This window comes from Borostomias antarcticus, assembly GCF_949987555.1.
Source record: "Borostomias antarcticus genome assembly, chromosome: 17".
Taxonomy (NCBI): domain Eukaryota; kingdom Metazoa; phylum Chordata; class Actinopteri; order Stomiiformes; family Stomiidae; genus Borostomias; species Borostomias antarcticus.
This window is the reverse complement of record NC_140250.1, coordinates 1695807-1715806: the sequence shown is the minus strand read 5'-3', so window position 1 is coordinate 1715806 and position 20000 is coordinate 1695807. Positions and strand designations below refer to the sequence as shown.

At 46.9% G+C, this 20000-nt stretch overlaps 2 protein-coding genes across 2 annotated transcripts in view; one reads left to right on the top strand and one right to left on the bottom strand.

Moving 5' to 3' along the window:
- Window positions 1-107: 107 nt before the first annotated feature.
- faah2b (fatty acid amide hydrolase 2b) lies at window positions 108-14339 on the bottom strand. The gene is made up of 11 exons (XM_084452300.1): window positions 13851-14339; window positions 12736-12818; window positions 12434-12570; window positions 11556-11765; window positions 4147-4266; window positions 3790-3925; window positions 3201-3321; window positions 2661-2780; window positions 1921-2032; window positions 1452-1640; window positions 108-1167 (listed from the first exon to the last, which is right to left on the bottom strand). Exons 1-11 carry the CDS (start codon window positions 14031-14033, stop codon window positions 992-994), a joined length of 1587 nt encoding a protein of 528 aa, XP_084308426.1. The 5' UTR covers window positions 14034-14339; the 3' UTR covers window positions 108-991.
- Window positions 14340-18066: 3727 nt separating this feature from the next.
- tesk1b (testis associated actin remodelling kinase 1b) overlaps window positions 18067-20000 on the top strand; it is a gene marked incomplete at its 5' end in the record, with an annotated part of 4016 nt that continues 2082 nt past the window's right edge. The window contains one exon of the mRNA XM_084451554.1: window positions 18067-18343. Within this exon, the coding sequence (XP_084307680.1) occupies window positions 18067-18343 (277 nt within the window). The remainder of the gene's footprint in view (window positions 18344-20000) is intronic.

The window sequence follows — 20000 nt, the reverse complement described above, 5'->3', positions numbered from 1 at the left end:
TCTCTCCCATTATTTATTTTGATCTTCTTACCTTTAAAATCACCTTTCATTCATAAAAACCATATACATTTAAAAAAAAAAAAAAAACGTGTTTTTCCTCTTTTTTTTTTCTAACCATCCGTCCGCGCCTCCCCTGAATTTCTTTGGGGCCCCCCAGGGGAAGCACGCCTGATTGGGAACGCCTGCCCCAACACACTGGTCTCCTATTCCTCTACCAATTGATTTGAACAGCACTTTTCTTAGATTTCTCTTTCAAGACTTAATTCAATGTTTGTTTTTGAAGGTGGTAGTTAGCCAAAGCTTTCCATGACGGCTATAATTAAATATCAATCACCACAGGTATTTATTTATTTTTATTAATTGAGGCAGAGTAATAAGCACAGGTGAGGCAAGCCATGCTCTATCATTTCAGAATATTCCATTTCAAAATGCGCTGACTGATAAAGCTTGAGCTTGTTACTGTTTGATTGAAGTCATTTGTGCAAAAAGGCATGTTAGGACAAGACGGCCGGCACTAAATCATTTGAGTCTTTCGGGTACAAAAGAAGCATATCAAATCAGCCAGTTACACATTCATTTTGTTGTACAAATGGTCCCAATGTCTGCTACTCCTCTACTGACCACGACAGCAAGACTAAACCTACAGGACAGCATGTCCAGCGTGCAGTGAGTTCTCAGGACGTGTCGACATGTCTAAAGATAGAAGTGACCCTAACTCCAGATATAGAATTAAGTTACCCTCCTTCACCCAATCGGATGCAGGACTATTTGAAAGACTGGCGACCTGTCCCCTTTAGGCCAATGTCATTCCCACTCCTGCTTGTACCCAAACCAACCACAGTCACCCCCACTGTCTGGGTCGGCCGTCCTAAATTACTCCATGTCACCGCTCGTTAAAGTTGCCGTTGCACTGATTGGACAGATTGGGGGGGGGGGGTAATGCCATGGGGGCAATGCCATGGGGAGGAGTCCCTCAGGTGGGGCCCCGGCATCAGGAGGCTCCGGGGTCCCTCCAGCCTCCGAAGGCCTTCTCCAGGTAGAGGGCCAGGGCCAGGGGCAGACGGTCCTGGAGCTTCCCGGCCACCACCTGCACCCCCAGGGGGAGCCCCTCCTCGCTCAGCCCCAGGGGACACTGGGTCACGGGCAGGCCCAGGATGTTCAGGATGGCTGGCGGAAGAAGGGAAGAGTGAGAGGAGGAAGAGAGGAGGGGGTAGAAGAGAAAGAGGGGTGGAAGGAGGCAGGCAGGAAGGTAAACGGACAGGCAGATACCCGTGTCACACACAAACACCAGAGTCCTCAACACAGGCGTACAACTAAACTAACTTCTTCATAGGCTATTGAGATATTACTATTACTTATCCAGACTATCGGCTACAGCGTTAGCCGTAGCTAGCACTAGCGTTAGCTAGCTAGCCAGTGTTAGCTAGCTTCCCCGGCGACCGCTTTCTCACCGGTATAGGCGAAGTCGAAGGGGGTGAAGAGCGGGTGGTTGTGTTTGGGGGCCAGGTGGGGGTGGGTGGGGTACAGCAGCACCCCGTCGGTTCCCAGTAGCTCCTCCATCTCCCTCTGCAGCGCCTCCTTCTGCTGGAGGATGAACTGGGAGGGCTGGGAGGGGTGGGTCATCTCCACCAGGGCCAGGCCTGGAGAAACACACACACCAAGGTTATAATAGTTTAGCTTTTTTCATTAGTTTTTATTTTTATATCGTTTTAATTTTTTGTTTCAGTTTAGTTTTAATTAGTTTTTAAAGCAGGTTTGCTAGTTTAGTTTAGGCTTATGTATGAAATGAAAAAGATTAAAACTATTTTCTCTATAATTTAAGTTTATTTTAGTTAGTTTTGTAAACACACAATACGGTTTTAGTTATCGTTTTTTCGTGTAATGCGCTACGCCGCTTGTGTCCAGGTCGGGCGCGGTTACCGATGGCGGGCATGGTGTGAGTCGACCTTCCCATCATCCACTTCACCAGCTCCCACACCGGCCACACTGGCTTCCCTGGCTCCCCCATCAGCTCGGCAAAGGGTTGGGGAGGCTGAGGACGGACGGACGGACGGACACACACACACACACACACACACACACACACACACACACACACACACACACACACACACACACACACACACACACACACACACACACACACACACACACACACACACACACACACACACACACACACAGTAACCAGCTGCATGTCTCACAGAGGTGCATGTGTGTGACATGCCTCTTCTATCTTCTAGGCCAGGGGTTCTCAACCTTTTGTAACTTAAGGCCCACTTTTGATTGTTAAAACATTTCCAGGGACCACCTTCCCAAATATATGAGGAAAAAAAACATAACATGACTGAAGTTTGCATCCGAGGGAACGTTCGCTAGCTACGTTAGCCGAACACATTTGTCTCAACACCAACGGATGTGATTGGTGTGGTGATATTCAAACGTGACTGCTCATTGAAATTATGCATTTTGACTTGTTTTTTATTTATATGTGAATTCTTGAGTACATTTAGATATAAAAATAACTAGCTTTGTAGATTACCAAACTTTATTTTATTATTTTTATTATTATTTTTCTAATAATTTGGCAGCAGGCTACCACTGCCTCCGCGGCCCACTGGATGGCGCTGTGGTTGAGAACGGCTGCTCTTTCGACCCACCTTGCCCTCCTTGTCAGGCAGGCCCATGAAGGTGTCCCAGATCTGGAAGGAGTACTTGAGCCCAGCGAAGCCCGCCTCCTGAACTTTGACCCCCAGGTCAGCCTCCAGGCGCTCCACCACCTGGGGAAACGTTTATTAGGAAGTGTTAAGAAGAAAAAGAAAAAAAGACAGAGTGTGTGTGTCAAGTCAAAGTCCTTTATTCTTATCGTACACTGACACACAAGAGACATGCAATGGGCGACACAGAACACACACACATGCGTGTGTGTGTGTGCCAGACTTAGGCCACCTTTGGGGACAAATGTTGGACATGAAACCAATTGATTGGGGACGGCGAGTCAAATTGGGGGACAAAATTGGCATCCCTAATAATGTTTTGGATTGGAGGGGTGGGGTTAGGGCAAGGTTAGGGTAATATGCAATGAATCTAAGTCAATGCAATGTCCCCAAAAGTTGGAGGGGTGCACGCATGCGTGTGTGTGTGTGTGTGTGTGTGTGTGTGTGTGTGTGTGTGTGTGTGTGTGTGTGTGTCACACTCACCCTCCGCTGTGCCAGGATGAGCTGTTTGTCGACAGGAGAGATCAGAGGAGAGTTTCCTCCATCATGAGGGACGGTGAAGAACCTCACCTTCCTCAGGTCCACCTTCTCAGATAGAGACAGCCTGGACACACACACACACAGACACACACACACACACACACGCACACACGCACACATCATGTTACACCACAGTCAGAAGGAAGTAGACCTTTAGCATTTGTCCTCTATATACGGAACAATGTATACTGTATGTTTTAATTGCGTATTTGTGTGTGTGTGTGTGTGTGTGTGTGTGTACATGTGAGCGTTGGGCCCATTTTTGTCTATAAACGGAAGAATGTATACTGTATGTTGTTTTATTTTGTGTATTTGTGTGTGTGTGTGTGTGTGTGTGTGTACATGTGAGCGTTGGGCCCAGCCATGATCCTGAGCATGGGCAGAAGGTCTGTGTGTGTGTGTGTGTGTGTGTGTGTGTGTGTGTGTGTACATGTGAGCGTTGGGCCCAGCCATGATCCTGAGCATGGGCAGAAGGTCTGTGTGTGTGTGTGTGTGTGTGTGTGTGTGTGTGTGTGTGTGTGTGTATGTGTACATGTGAGCGTTGGGCCCAGCCATGATCCTGAGCATGGGCAGAAGGTCTCCAGCGTAGCGACACATGGGTCCGGTGCTGAGGTAGTCGTCCTGACAACCAGAGGCGGGAGGATACTGGTTCTCATTACACACCACCCCTGGGGCCAGACAGACCATAATATAATGAGTGGCGCACGTGCACACACGCAGGCACGCACGCACACACACACACACACAGCAGGCAGGGATGCCTGGCAAGCAGATGGACTGACCGACAAAAAACACACATAGACAGGGAGTGTCTCTCTCTCTCTCTCTCTCACACACACACACACACACACACACACACACACACACACACACACACACACACACTCACCTGGAGTTGTTTTATGGCCAAATACTCCACTGAAGAAACAGGGCAATCGGATACTCCCTCCGATATCTGACCCCACCCCTATCACCGCCCCGGCTCCGCCCAGAATACTCCCCTCGCCACCTGGAGCGAGGGATGATGGAAGGAGAGAACGAGGGATGAGGGAGGGAAAGAGAGAGGAGGAAAAGGATGAGGGGAAGTAGTGTCACTGGAATATCGATAATCTAAAGTGGTTATGACGAGGCACGTCTGGTTTGTTTACTACTGTCATAAAATCCTCTTATCCTCTTCAAAGCTACAAAGTCTCGTAAAAAAGAACTGTTTCTCCATAACATAGTTACAACATCAAGACAAGACAAGATAACACTTCAATCCCTGAGGGATGAAATTCTTGTGTTACAGCAGCAGAGAGAGAAAAGTACTAAGAAAAAAAGTGTAATAATAATAATAATAATAATAGTAATAATAATAATAAAGAAGTGCAAATTGTAAAGGAGACATACTACTACATATAACTATGATATTAAAATGTTAATAATACTGTATATTTACAGATATATTATATATTTATATTGGTAGATTTAATAGACCATTTGAAGACCATGACGCAGACCTGGCATGTTACATAAAAAAATAAAAAAATAAAAACTCCCGGGGGCGAATTCACTAAAGGATTGCGCAGCTTTTCCTGACGCAAAGCCTGTGCAAATAAGTCAAAAATTATGTTTGCTATTCACAAAGCCCTCGCAAAGGGTGAAATACGGTGTTAACTGCGTTGCGTTCGTCATTGCGTTTCTCTGCGCCGGTGTTATTAGCTCATATTTAAATTAGGTAATATGGGCGGAGAATGTTCCCCTTTCTATGCAAATGAACATTATTGCAAAACCCGCCCAATTCACAAACATCGGCGCAAATTGCCTCACGCAGTTAAAGTGAAATTAATACCGTTTTCAGAAACGTGGTGGTATTTAAGCGCAAGGGGTGTGTCGCGGCCAGCCTGTCCGCTGATCATGGCAGCAGTGATTGTTGCGAGGCGAAGGCATCGCAATGCCAGGCATGTTGTTCGTGAGAGAATATTTAGGGAAGAAGGTCACTTTTTGATTTAACACTTGAACCACAGCGGTAACTGTTTGGACACCAGAGCGCGCAGCTCTTCAGCCAACTGGAGGATGAAGTCGCGTCTGGGGAGGCTCAGTTGACTCTGCGTCTCTCCACCCGTCCCCAGCGAGTCCAAGCTCCCCCAATGAATATAATAGCCTACTCTAACTTCCTGCTTTCAGACAGTGCAGACGCTTCTGCTGCTTGCTCTCGCCTTTGTTTGCATTTTCTGCATTTTTCAGCTGATATTGTTGCTTTTCTTCCATAAGAAACTGTGAGCAGTGGCTCCTGGATACTTTAAAGACTCTAATATATATTTATTTTACTTTTTTTTTTTTGAAGATTTAGCTGCCATATTTCAACGTCTTTATCATCTCCTCACGATAACGTGAGCACGGCAGCAAGATGCCCCCTCTCACTGCAGATGACTTCCACAAACTTCTGCAGAAGATTACAGTGCTGGAAACAAAAATGAACCGGTTAGAGATGAGTGTGGATGTCAATAGACTAACTGGGAACGACACCACCTTACCATGGACTCAAAACAGTACCAGACAAGAGCATGCTAACACACCGCTAATTGGCACCAAGGAGACTACCAAGAAACAGGAGAGCCGTGTACTGGGCACTAAACCTACAAACCCTCCCTGGAACTCTCTTGGTGCAAAGCCTAAGAGAAATTCACCTCCCAGGGAAAAAGGAGAACAAGGCAGAGACCTGTCCCTGGAGAACTATGAGACTGACTGGCCTGCATTATCATCCAGGCAGAGTGCCTCTTCAACCCCTGTCCCTAGAAGGACACCGCCGTGGACAACCGCAAAAGGGAGAACCAGAAACAGATCTCGCCGACAATCAACCATACAACTGGAGAACAAATTTGCCCCACTGTCTGATGACCTGGATCACATCTCTTCTTCACACAGCAGGGTAAGGACTGAGAGTAAACCAGAAAGTAAAAGGCTACCGACTGGGCCTCAAACTCTGATTGTGGGTGACTTTACTGTAAAAGATGTGAGAAGCATGTGCAGTGAAAGCACCAAAATACTCTGCTTTCCCAAGGATACGGTTGCTGACATGACAAAAAAAATCTTACATATCGGGGTTACACATCCAACTGTGGAAAACATCATTGTGCACGTAGGGACAAATGACGTTGCGCAACAGCAGTCGGAAGTTCTTAAACGAGACTTTATTGATCTGCTGAACACAGTCAGCTCTCTGAAAGCGGAGGTGTTTATCAGCGGCCCTCTACCACCAGTCAGAAGAGGGGTTGAGAGATTCAGCAGACTGTTGGCACTGAACACATGGCTCTCAACTGCCTGTACCACTCACTCAGTGCGCTACATTGACAATTTTCCATTTTTTTGGGAACGATACCATCTTTTTCAGAGAAATGGCATCTGCCTTAACAGGTCAGGAGTAAAACTGTTTATCTCCAATCTGTTCTATTCTCTGCGTCATCCATCTGCTCCCTCTGCCATGGTCAAGGACAAGAGACAAGAAATACCAAAACAGAAGGAAGACATATCACAACATGGCAGAAACCTTGAAGAGCTTCAACAAAGCTCTGATTATGGGAGACACCCGCGCCAGGAAGAAGAATCTTCACACCACACCACATCGACAACAACCCAACGATGCCCCTCCCCTCTTCCACCACGCTCACCAATCAAGGGCCTCATCAAAGCTGCCACACTGAAGCTCAGCCAAATTGATGAGCTACTGCAAGAGGGGAAGTCTCTCACTCCCCCCCTCCCACTAGCACTCACCAGCGAGGATCCACCCCCCCAAGAGCGGGAGTCTCTCACTCCCCCCCTCCCACTAGCACTCACCAGTGAGGATCCACCCCCCCCACCCCCCCAAGAGGGGGAGTCTCTCACTCCCCCCCTCCCACTAGCACTCACCAGCGAGGATCCACCCCCCCAAGAGGGGGAGTCTCTCACTTGCTTCCTCTCACCGGCACCCACCAGCAAGTACCTTCACGCGCTGTATTACGCGCTCCCGACCGCCCTTACCCCCTGCAACACTTCAATTTTCTCTTACAAAATACAGCAAGCTCTAACTGATATGTACTGGGTCCAGGCTACAAGGCTAATGGCACTCATGACCCCTTCCAGGACAAGCCAGGACCCAACGTGATGGTATCTTCCTCAATTCCTGTCTTGATAGGTAATAGAAAAACAATGGTGAATCTGCTAAGTAACAGGAAACACTCAACCGGCTCTACAAATGTATCAAATTTAGTATCCATTCCTCGTCAGCCACAAACTATCACAGAGAAATGTGCAGATAATACCCTCAGCACACTAAACTTAGCTTTATTAAATGTCAGATCTTTAACAGGAAAGACATTTTTAATCAATGATTTTATCACCAACCACAATCTTGATCTTATGTTTTTAACTGAAACTTGGCTAGACCAAGGTAACAGTGCAGCTGTTCTTATTGAGTCAACTCCTCCCAACTTCAGCTTTATGAGCGAGGCTAGAGTGCATAAGAAAGGAGGTGGAGTAGCCATCTTGTTTAATGACTCCCTCCAATGTAAGCAGATGTGTTATGGAAATTTTGGTTCCTTTGAATATGTGGCTCTTCAGTTGAATTCCTCTTCCCGAGCGTTATTTCTAAACATCTACAGGCCACCCAAATACTGTCCAAACTTCTTTGATGACTTTGCTGAACTGTTGTCTACTGTCTGCATTGACTTTGACTGTGTGGTTATTGTTGGTGATTTTAACATCCATGTTGACAACCCTCAGGGCAGAGGGACTAAAGAGCTAGGTTGTGTCCTTGATAACTATGGACTGACTCAGCATGTGACGGAGCCCACACACAACAAGGGGCACACTCTGGACTTAATCATCACCAAAGGTCTGAATATTTCTAAGGTTCAGGTATCTGATGTTGCGCTCTCTGATCATTCCTGTGTTTTCTTTGAGAGTACTATCTCCATGCACACAAATTCTCAATCAGAGGTTATCTCAAAACGGCACATCACTGAAAACACCAGTGAGATATTTACTCAGGCTTTCTCGTCCACACCTGCCCTCTCTATGGCCTCAGTCAACGAGCTTGTAGATAATTTCAATGTTAAAATTACAAACATTATTGACGCCGTTGCGCCCACTAAGGTGAAGGTGGTCTCTGGTAAGAGAAGATCTCCATGGAGAAACGCCATGCTGGTCAGAACAGAAAAGAGAGAGTGTCGAAAATCTGAACGCAGATGGCGAAAAACCAATCTCCATGTTCATTATGACATCTATAAAGAGAGACTTCGCATTTACAATATGGAGCTGAGAAATGCACGGCAGACCTTCTTTTCTGACATCATCACCAAAAACCATAACAATGCGCGTGCTTTGTTTGCCACTGTTGATAGGCTGACAAACCCTCCTGTGTCAGTAGCCTCTGAACTTCTATCCACCAGGGCCTGCAATGAATTTGCCTCATTCTTCACTGACAAAATTCAGAAAATTAGACAAGCAGTCAGTGCCTCCATTCCAGGTACAGGACATGTGTCACAGTGTCCGCTTAAAATCAATAATTGTACCATGACACAATTTAATCCGATCAACCATAAAACCCTGGGGGACACTATACAATGTCTGAAATCCTCCACCTGTTGCCTTGATGTTCTACCTACAGACTTCTTCAAAACTGTATCCAACTGCATGGCCTCTGATTTACTACAAATTGTAAACACATCTCTTCTTTCAGGTGTGTTCCCACATACCCTGAAAACTGCAGTCATCAAGCCACTCTTAAAAAAGAATAATCTAGACAGCTCACAAATGAACAATTATAGGCCCATATCAAACCTCCCATTTCTAAGCAAAATAATTGAAAAGGTTGTTTTCCAACAACTGAATAACTTCCTGGCACTAAGTAATGGCTTTGATGTCTTCCAGTCAGGATTTCGACCACATCACAGCACAGAGACTGCTCTAATTAAGGTATTTAATGACATCCATTTAAACACAGATAATGGCAAAATCTCAGTCTTAGTATTACTGGATCTCAGCGCTGCGTTCGACACGGTAGACCACAACATACTACTAGGCCGACTGGAAAATTGGTTGGGAATTTCTGGTACAGTGTTAGATTGGTTTGAATCCTACTTAAAGGACAGGGATTATTTTGTGTCTATAGGCAATTACAAATCTGAGCTGACAAAAATGACCTGTGGAGTTCCCCAAGGCTCCATCCTGGGGCCTCTTCTGTTCAACATTTACATGCTCCCACTAACTCAAATTATGGAAAACAACAAAATATGTTACCATAGCTATGCAGATGACACACAAATTTATATCACTATATCACCAGGAGACTATAATCCCATACAAGCGCTGAGTAAGTGCATTCAACAAATCAATGATTGGATGTGCCAGAACTTTCTCCAACTAAACAAAAATAAAACTGAAGTAATTGTCTTTGGAGCCAAAGAAGAACGATTAAAAGTCAGTGCTCAACTTCAATCAGTAATGCTAAAAACCACAAACGAAGCCAGAAATCTTGGTGTAGTCATGGACTCAGACCTGAATTTCAACAGCCACATTAAGTCAATTACAAAGTCAGCCTACTATCACCTGAAGAATATATCAAGGATCAAAGGATTTATGTCCCAGAAGGATTTGGAAAAACTTGTCCATGCGTTTATCTTCAGTAGACTCGACTACTGTAACGGCATGTATACAGGTCTCTCTAAAAAATCGATCAGACAGCTGCAGCTGATTCAGAACGCTGCTGCTCGAGTCCTCACTAAGACTAAGAAAGTGGAGCATATCACACCAGTACTAAGGTCTTTACACTGGCTTCCTGTCTGTCAAAGAATTGACTTTAAAATACTGCTGTTGGTTTATAAAGCACTGAATGGTCTAGGGCCAAAATATATTTCTGATCTGCTCATATGCTATGAACCATCCAGACCCCTCAGGTCGTCTGGCACAGGTCTGCTTTCTGTCCCCAGAGTTAAAACAAAACATGGAGAAGCAGCATTCAGTTTTTATGCTCCACATATCTGGAACAAACTTCCAGAAAACTGCAGGTCTGCTGCAACTCTTGGTTCTTTTAAAACAAGCCTGAAGACTTTTCTTTTTGCCACTGCTTTCTAAGAGGAGCTATGTTTATCAGTATACTGCACTGTAACTTTTATTCCTGTATTCTATTTGTCCTGCTTTTTGTTTAAATGTCTATAATGACTTGCTTTTTGTTTTAATGCTTTTAATGTGTCCTGCCTTTTGTTTTAAATGTCTATAATGTCTTGCTTTTTGTTTTAATGCTTTTAATGTCTCATGTAAAGCACCTTGAATTGCCCTGTGGCTGAAATGTGCTATATAAATAAACTTGCCTTGCCTTGCCTTGCCTTACATAGCACGAAACTGTGCGTATAATAGTCTATACGCGAAACTGCGCATTCCCTATAGCTGTTCATTGAACGGCTGGGGGCCGATATAGGAATAAATAAATAAATAAAAACATAGCCTACACAATATTTGTTTTATTAGAATGGTCTTGAAAATATTTTGCTTTTGTATCATAGGTGACGGCAGGTATCATCTTCAGCCATGGATGATGACTCCCGTGCGTAATCCTTCCAACGTTGGAGAGGCGGCGTACAACTGGGCTCACATCAGGACGCGCGGTGTGATTGAGTGCACATTTGGAATCCTGAAAAGCCGTTTAGATGCCTAGATCGTACCGGTGGGGCAATGTTATAGGCCTACACTCCCCCAAAAGTATGCCAGATCATCGTGCTGCAACTTGCATAACATAAAATGACAATTTTTCCTTTGTTCGTCTTTTTAAATCATTCCATCTCCGTTTGCAGTCTTCCGCGTTTACACACACAAATGGCACTGACTGATTGGGAAATTAAACCCCAAATATGATTTTTTGCTGCAGTCGTGATATTTTTTTGCCGAAAGCTGTGAGACATGTTTTTGAACCTCGTCCGTGAGGCCTTCAAGTTCGCTGTCTGAAAATCGTATCTTTCTTTTTCTGTCTGCCATCGTCCAATGATATGCATACGAGTTGTATGCGCTGTATGCGCAGTATTTATAGTCATTTCCTATATCAGCAGCAAATTGCACTCAGCCGCAAACACCGAATGGGCGTGTTTGCGCTGGGATATTATTAGCGCAATGTCTTTAGTGAATAGGTTTTTAAAACGGAGCACATAGCGGGCGCAACTGACGCGCAATATTATGGTGCAATTAGCGGGCGCAATTTGCTTTAGTGAATTCGCCCCCCAGTGTTGGTACAATGTTATTATCACAATGCAACCGGTTATAACAAGTGAACGCCCCTTAATGGCCGACCTGAGCTGCCCCCGGGGATCCTGTCCAGGTCGTAGGGGTTGTTGGTGATGCCGTAGACGTGGTTGTGGGACTCGGACCACATGCACAGCTCGCTGGAGTTGGTCACGCCCAGGGGGATGGCGCCCGCACTCTTCAGATAAGCCACGGGGGGCGCGTCCACCGCCGACAGCACGCCCCGCCTCGACACCAGACCGGTGGACTGGGGCATGCCTGGGGAGGGAGGGCGAGAGAGAGGGGGAGGGGGGGGGGGGGCAGTAGAGAAGTCACCATTTTGGAAGTAGGCTGTACGTTTGACCATAGTCTGGAAGAGTATTTCCTTACCATGGTGTTAAAACATCAACCGCTCAAGGATGCGATCACGCAGCTTGGGTATAATTGTAAACTGCTGGTGTTTATATTTGGTAGCCTGGGAAATGTCCACAGACTAGTCATGAGGGGCCTACAGATGGCAGGAATGACCAAGCCGAAAGCTGAGGCACTGGCAAAACTCTGTTCATTGTCTGTGATAATTGGAAGTGGTCAGATATGGAGGAGACGCTGCTTCCTGTATCCATAGGCTGTCTGCTCAGTGATGTCATGTATGTCAGTGAGTGTCCAATGCTTCCACATCTTTTAGTGTTTGTGTTCAAGATTTTGTATTGAATATATGTGAACACAAATAAAGTCATTCAAAGTGTGTGTGTGTGTGTGTGGGGAGGGGGGGTGACTGGAAACGGCTAACGGAGGGCTCGTCTGGGGGGGACGAGGAGAGAGGCTACGGGGCCTGGTACGCAGGGCCTGGTACGCGGGGCCTGGTACGCGGGGCCTGGTACGCGGGGCCTGGTACGCGGGGCCTGGTACGCGGGGCCTGGTACGCGGTGTGTACAGCGCACGGCTACCTTGTAGGCCGAAGGCCTCCTTGACACTGAGGGGGACCCCCAGCAGAGGTAGCCTGTCCTCCAGGACCCCCTTCTCCCCCGTCTCCTCCTCAATCAACCGGTCCACCTGGGCGGCCTCCTGCAGCGCTGCAGAGAACCTGCAGGGGGCGAGAGAGAGACCGAGGGTTAGCAGGAAAGACATTAGAGATTAGATGAAGAGAGATGATGAAGATGGTGGGAAGAGCTGAGGAGGAGGAGGAGGAGGAGGAGGAGGAGGAGGAGGGGGGGAAGGAGGAGGAGGGGGAGGGCTCGTATTTTTTTACCTGTCCTTCACCATGGCATTGAGCAGAGGGTTAATCTCTTGGATCCTGTCTATGTAGGCCTGCACTGCCTCCACGCTCTTGACCTGCACAAAGGCCAAACAGGGTTATCTGTGTGTGTGTGTGTGTGTGTGTGTGTGTGTGTGTGTGTGTGTGTGTGTGTGTGTGTGTGTGTGTGTGTGTGTGTGCGAGCAACTGAATAATTAACAGCGTTAATCTGGAGATCAGCAGTAGGACGGAATGCTCTTTTGAGAGGAGGCGACCCATCACCTGTCCCTGGGGACCCTTCTTATCTACAGTATTAATGCCCCCCAGTACACTCAGGGACAGGAACAGGCATAACCTGGTTTCTTTGCGTCCGGGTGGGACATGAGGTGGGCCATTAGACAAGCAGATTCACTCTAACGCTCGCAATGTGGGAGTAAGATTATTTTAGATCTTGTTTTTGTTCCAGGCGCATCATCTTGCAAAATAACTTGTATATTAGAAAGGAACGCTAGATTCCTTTACAAAATGTCTAAATATATAGGAATGCGAGCGTTAAGCCTACGTTTACCGGCTAAGATCGTTTAGCTGGTAATGTGCATTTTTTATATTGCTTTATGTTCCATTTACAATGTGCAAGAGCATTGCATTGCAAACGTAGAATGAGACGGCGCAGAAGAACGTGTTGGGAGGGCAGGCGAGGTGAGGCAGTGAGAACGGTTACATAAACCAGGCACAATCAGAGGATCATGTGAGACCGTCTTTTCTGAAAGGCTGACATGGAGCAAATTAAGAGAATCACAACTTTGAATGGTCTATATACTGTAGCACTCAAAAACCCTGCCGTCAATGAACTATCCATACAGAATTAAACATCAAGAAATGGTAGGAAATTGTATATTTTGGAATTCCCTGGGGCAGAGGGGCTAGCTTAAGGTTGCAAAGGGTAGTTTTTAAATAATTTATCAAAATATGCATCAACATATTGATAGTGCTCCAGTTATTTTATAAATCGAAAATTGTATGAAATTGAACATCTTCATACAAATATTGAAACAGTAGGCTATGACCTGGTGGAAGTGGCCTGAATCTTATGCATAGAACTGCCGCCCTCAACCTATGTTGTTACTGACCTCTCCCCGACGAATCTTCTGGGCGAGCTGCAGCGCAGACAAAGTCAGCAGGGGATTGTTGACCGGTGGGAGTTTCCTGGGAGCAGCTCTCCGGGGAGAGAGGAACCAGAAGAGCGCATAAAGCACCGCCATGCACGCTCGGAGCAGCCATGCCTGGAGCCGTTCGAGGCCGGTCAACGCCATGTCCAGTCCGGTGTCTAGATCAAGGAAATAATCCCGGTAAACGGTCCCCGTTCTGTTCGTTCCAGTCTACAGCGCAACAGTGTCGTCCCCCACGGTGATCTCGCTGCTAACCCCACCCTAGTTTAGTTCAACCGTTGGTTGATGTATAACGTTAAGTGTGTGTGGAAATCCTTTCTCAGCTGACCTTAACTCAGGTTCGTGTCCACTCTGGGCCAACGCCTTCTGCTCATCCGTATGCAAATGTACAAAACCTACGAGGCCGCGCTGGGAGTGCACATTTGTTTTTGCTTACGAGTTAAAGGTTGGTGTTTTACTGGCTGCAGCAGCCCACTGTCAAACAAATGCAACTCATCGACCAATTTCACTTGCGCACACGACACGCCCACTTGCCCACGCACATTTCAGATGAGGCAATTGCTTAAGTCCACCACTAGATGGCAGCTTTGCTGTGCACAAAACTCCGGTGCGCAATGGCAGAAACGGGGCACGTTCTACCTCTGCAATGCAGGTCAGTGGGTTAGGAATCCATACCGTGCATATTCCCTGTAATTAGCTGCTCTTACACCCTGTATTTCATGGCAGGATCGTCAGTATGTCCACGCCTATTTTTTTTTTAAAGGGCATTGGCACCGACATGTATTCATTGAATGTGTAGCCCACTTTTCCTAGTCTTAATTAGCTTAAAATGCGTTTATTTATTGCATTTGAGCAGCTCAGTGCTGTACCAAGCCATATAACGCCATATAAAAGTAATGCCTATGGTTGAGAAATAGCCTAGCACTAATACAGCCAACATGGGCATCAATAGCTATAATATATATTATATAATAACACAACAGAGAATCCAAAGCAGGCTGAATCGTCTCTAGCCAGTTTGAAATAACCTTGGAACATGAGAGGCAGTACTATCCAGAGTAGGCTAGGCTACTTCTTCTTTTCACTTGTAAGGGGAACCCCCCCCCTCCCCCAGTCGTGTGTGGCGTGTATGGACGTGGGACATGTATAGACAAGACTTGTGAGAGGTGGTTTACCTGTCTTAAAACCAGAGATATGGCTTGTGTTTATAGGGAGATCGTTCTGTGTGTACAGGGACCAGTTTCTTTCTACAAACTTGCCACATACAACAGGGTTTAAAGTTTATATTCTCTCACAATGGCCCAACATTTTTGGAGCCTACCATCTATATTCACATGTTTTATGAGTTGTATAGGCATATGTGTATGTCTTTGTTGACAAAGGTCCTCAGGGTAATATTATATGGGTCACACACACAATAGAGGAAGCATTGAAGGGCCCTCTCTCCTTATTGATCTCTCTTCTTGTCTCTCCCTATCAGGACGTCAGCCTATAGCTCATTATCTCGAATCTGCCTTCATATTAAACAGACATTAGGCGTAAACACACATTTGTAAATACACCCCCATTGAAGGTATTCCGCGTCCATTATGAGTCAGCAGTGTCCAACTCAGCTTTTACACACTCTCAGCTATGTCTAGAATTCAGTTAGATAGGACTCAAAGTCTCAAGTCATAACATTTCAATTCTCTAATCAGATCACACACAAAAGCGTTCCTGCGTTTCAGCCATTTCTAAATGGAGTCTAAATCGCTTTAGAGTCCCGGGGGTCCGAGCGCACATCTTTTTCATTTACTTTGGACCTTTCAGCGTGTCCCCCGGTGACCATCCAGAGTGCGCCTCCTCCCCCCCAGGGAGGATAGCGTCTAGGGGGGGGGGGGGTTCAGCAGCAGGCGTCCAGGGTGGAGAGATGGGGGGGGGGGGGTCATATTGGAGCATGTAGCGTCCCCACCCCTCTGGCGCGGGAACAGCTGGTGCACTCCAAAACCAATTTGAGGGCCTTTTACCATTCGCCCAGCAGTTAGACCTATAGTATCTTTATCTGAATACATTTCTCTGTGAATTACATTTGTGAGGGTATATTGTCCACAGGGACAAAAAAATGTATATTTTAGAGAAGAATCGATCTGAAAAGGATTATCGTGGCCAATAGCCAACAACAAATGCGTGTTTTTCTTGTTCATTGGTTGGGCCCTGCCAGACCTATTGGGTTCGGGAAAGGTCACTCCTCACATCACACTAGGCTATTCTGGGTCTGATGTCGTCAAAACAGACTCTCTCTCTCACTCACACACACACACACACACACACACACACACACGCACACACACACACTTTCAGCATGATAAATAATAACGTGAGCATCATATAAATAATAAATGCGATTTGTCATTATGCGTGGCAGTGGTGTGACTCCCGGTGTTGTGTTTCTGGTTTTCCTGTATGTTCGGATAAAGGAGCCGATAAACAGATTGATTAATAATGTATTGATCAGACGTGGGCTGCATGGGGACATGGGCAGTGTGTGTGCGCGTGTGTGTGTGTGTGTGTGCGCGTGCATGGATGGCCCAGAGCGTTAGTGGCAGAAATGTGGTCACAATGTGTCATAATCTTGAGTATTTCGATGTGTGGTGGCCACGCATAATATAGCCTGCCTGGCTGGAACGTCATCTCAAAATTGTAAAATTATTCTATAGCACTTTTTTCTCTCTCGTGAAGTTGAGCAGTATTTAAATCTATTTAAAACCATATAACTTCCATTCCTTTCACAACATAGTGACAGACTGAATGTTATTATAGCCTATGCTAAGTCACAAAATCAGCAATTTAACCTAGCGATATTTGAACCAAAAGTAAAATAAGTGCCCACGAATGAGAGAATACTATAGGCCTACATCATGTTTACGGTTGTGGGGACAAGCAAAGGTGAAGTTAAGGCAACGGTCACGTGTGTACCAGTCTCTTCCCCTCCAATAGCCAGCCTCTCTAAAAGAAAAGAAAAAAAAGTCGCACTGCTTTTTTCTCTTTTGTAGAGGAGGGCGAGACAAACGGGGAGGTAAAACGAAACCGCAACAACCGTGCAAAGACGGGAGGACGTAGACAAGCCTGATTAATTAGTCAATTAAATCCTCGGTAACCCGACACGAGACTCGGGCCAGGGCTCGAGACAGTAGCAGGCTGTGTGTGGAACATTACAGACGAATAAAAACGACAGGTAAGTCGCATTCATCCACTCTCATTGGCTGGAGCAACTCTTCTTTTTTTTTCTTCTTTTTTTAAATTATCAATAGGCTGCCCCTAAAAAAAACCAAGAGATAGTTGGAAGAGTTGAGTGACAGACAGGTCTAAGAACTGGGCTAGTTTGACATTTATAATTAATGACAATGACCCCGGCCGCAGTCAAGCTGCACATGTGTCGGACCGCCTGTCACTATCCACGGTTCCACCTCCACGGGGTGACCGGTCTCCGTGTCGCTTAGCCAGCCCACACCGGCTCGTCCCCAGCCGCCTACCTTCTCAACCTATCCTCGATCCTTTCAATTGAGTGAGCAGTCAAACGATGAATTTGAATAGTGTGCGTGTGTCGCTGGGTCCACGGCCCATATTATAGCAAGCTAGACACAGTTAAATATCTTAATTTTTTTTGTCCTCCCCCCCCGCCGCAGTTAGTCTATTCTTAGTCAGACCGGGCTGATCGTGTCAGAGTCACAGCGCGGAGTCACAGCGGATCCGCAGGGAAACCCAGGTCCGAAGCGGCGGAGAGAAGCATCTTTTGCTTCTGCCGTTTCCACCGCATGAGAAGAGCTACGGCGGCCCAGAGCGAGCAGCCTGCGCACTTACCCGCGGGGGACTGGATGAACACTAGCAAACCCCCGTTCATCTCTCTACAGCATGGCGGAATCATCACATGAGCCACGCACAGTCGCCGGGAGATGCGGCAAGTAGACGGCGAGGGGTTTTAAGTCATGAACTTGAAGCAACGCGCAGCAGTTATTACGAAAGCTACCGCGTTTGCGCTTCTGAGGAAGTAGCCCGGTCGGTCCTGCTCTGAAACCAGGCAGCGATCCAGCGGGGAGCCCGTTCGCTTCTCTACACTCCGCGCTCCGGACGTGCGTAATGTAAACAGTCGTGTTGGATTCTGAACTGCGCACACGTCCACCCTCCCGGGATCCCCGTGATGGAGCGGGTCCAGCCGGACCAGGAGGCGGGAGAGCGGGTCCAGCCGGACCAGGAGGCGGTGGAGCGGGTCCAGCCGGACCAGGAGGCGGTGGAGCCGCCTATTCACAGCGTGCACGGACCGAACCGGGCCAGGCCGTCGTCCTACCGGGCCCTGCGCAGCGCCGTGTCCAGCCTGGCCCGCATTGACGACTTCGTCTGTGAGAAGATTGGATCTGGGTTCTTCTCAGAAGTATTCAAGGTGAGCAAGGCGTGCGTTTGCCCAATGCAGCAAGTGTGTATGTGACTGAGTGAATTAATGCTGAATACGTGAATAGTGAGATGTTAACCGCATGCCTCATCCGAGCATGCATTGCGGAATGAGTTCATCTTGGACTTCTAAGAATGAAACATGACCTTTGTTACCTGAGCCCAGGTCCTGTAGACCATGTTTCCCAGGGGGGCGCCAGGCCTCAGACAGTTTGAGGTCTTAATATTAGCTAGAAAAATATTTTAATGAATCACGTTATTGACATGTCACACAGCAAATTCAACAAAATGCATGATTATATCTGATGAAGGGCCAAAAAGCCTTGTATTTACGTCACTACAATACCATATAAATTCAACAAATGAATGTGAGACTATGAATCGTGTCAACATTAATATTACTGCTACACTGGCGAAGCGCTTCATTGTACCCTAACCTACACCTGATGGAATTTGCTCTCATATGAACACAGACTGGAAGTTCACAGAGATTTTTTTTTTTGGGGGGGGGGGGGGGTCCCTCAGGTGTAAGTTAGGGGGGCTCCCCTCAGGTGTAAGTTAGGGGGGCTCTGGGGCAGAAAGGTTGGGAACCCCTTCTGTAGCCTATCTTTGGCATGCAGCAGCCTAGACCTATATAATGCGGCTGTGTTTTAGTTTGACTACAGCCCCTCAACACAGAACTTCTCAAAGCTCCACTGTGTGGGACTGAGTTACTACTGTTGCCTGTTATGTCCTCAGGCATACGTTGAAAACAGGCCTAGAGTCCAACCCACTGCAGACCACCATCTGTTCTGTTCTGAATTAGGGACTTAAACAGACATTTTTTGTGAAAGTCCCAGACCTAAGCGTCCATACCTGTCACGGTGCATCACACCCCTGCAGAAATGCATGGAATCCCGACAGCAAAGCCAAACCACTAATGAGAATGAAGCCAAGCTTTGAGAATGTACAACCATGGTGATGATGATGATGATTGTACAGCGATGGTGATGCAAGCCAAGACACCGGTCACCCTGACCCCCTCACCACCGCAGTGTGCTCGACTCTGACTCTGTTGTTCCGGAACAGAGTGAACATTCCGGAACTGAGTGAACGTTCCGGAACAGAATGAACGTTCCAGAACCGGTCGCTTGGTACGGAGGCAGGTGGGCGCCGTAGTCCGCGATCTGAACCAGTAGTACGTCAGTCTACTGGACCTTCAAATGCCATGAGCTGGGGTCATTGGGTCTGGTTAAAAGCTTGTTGCATGGGGATTACAGCCCACAACACAAGGGGAAAGATGACTCCTCGTCACACACACACACACACACACACACACACACACACACACACACACACACACGCACACACACACACACACACACACACCATTAATAACCACGATGGGGAATTAAGACCTTTTGGCCTGGGGCTAGGACATTCCTCAAGAAGGAACCCAAGGGCTCCTCAAATCTGATCTTGGAGCAGCCGATAAGTTTCAAGATGACCTGTTCCGTCTCTTATCACTCCCCTTGGCCATAGCAACGCCTCAGCTTGTGCCCTTTGAATAGGCAATGAACATGCAAATGACCTTCTGTTTTCCCGCCGGGCAGTAAAGATGCCAGGCTGTGATTGAGCAACTCGGCCTTTGATAGGGTGATATAAATGCTAATTTGTTACTTGGGCTCTGGCCGCTGTCGTTAGTAC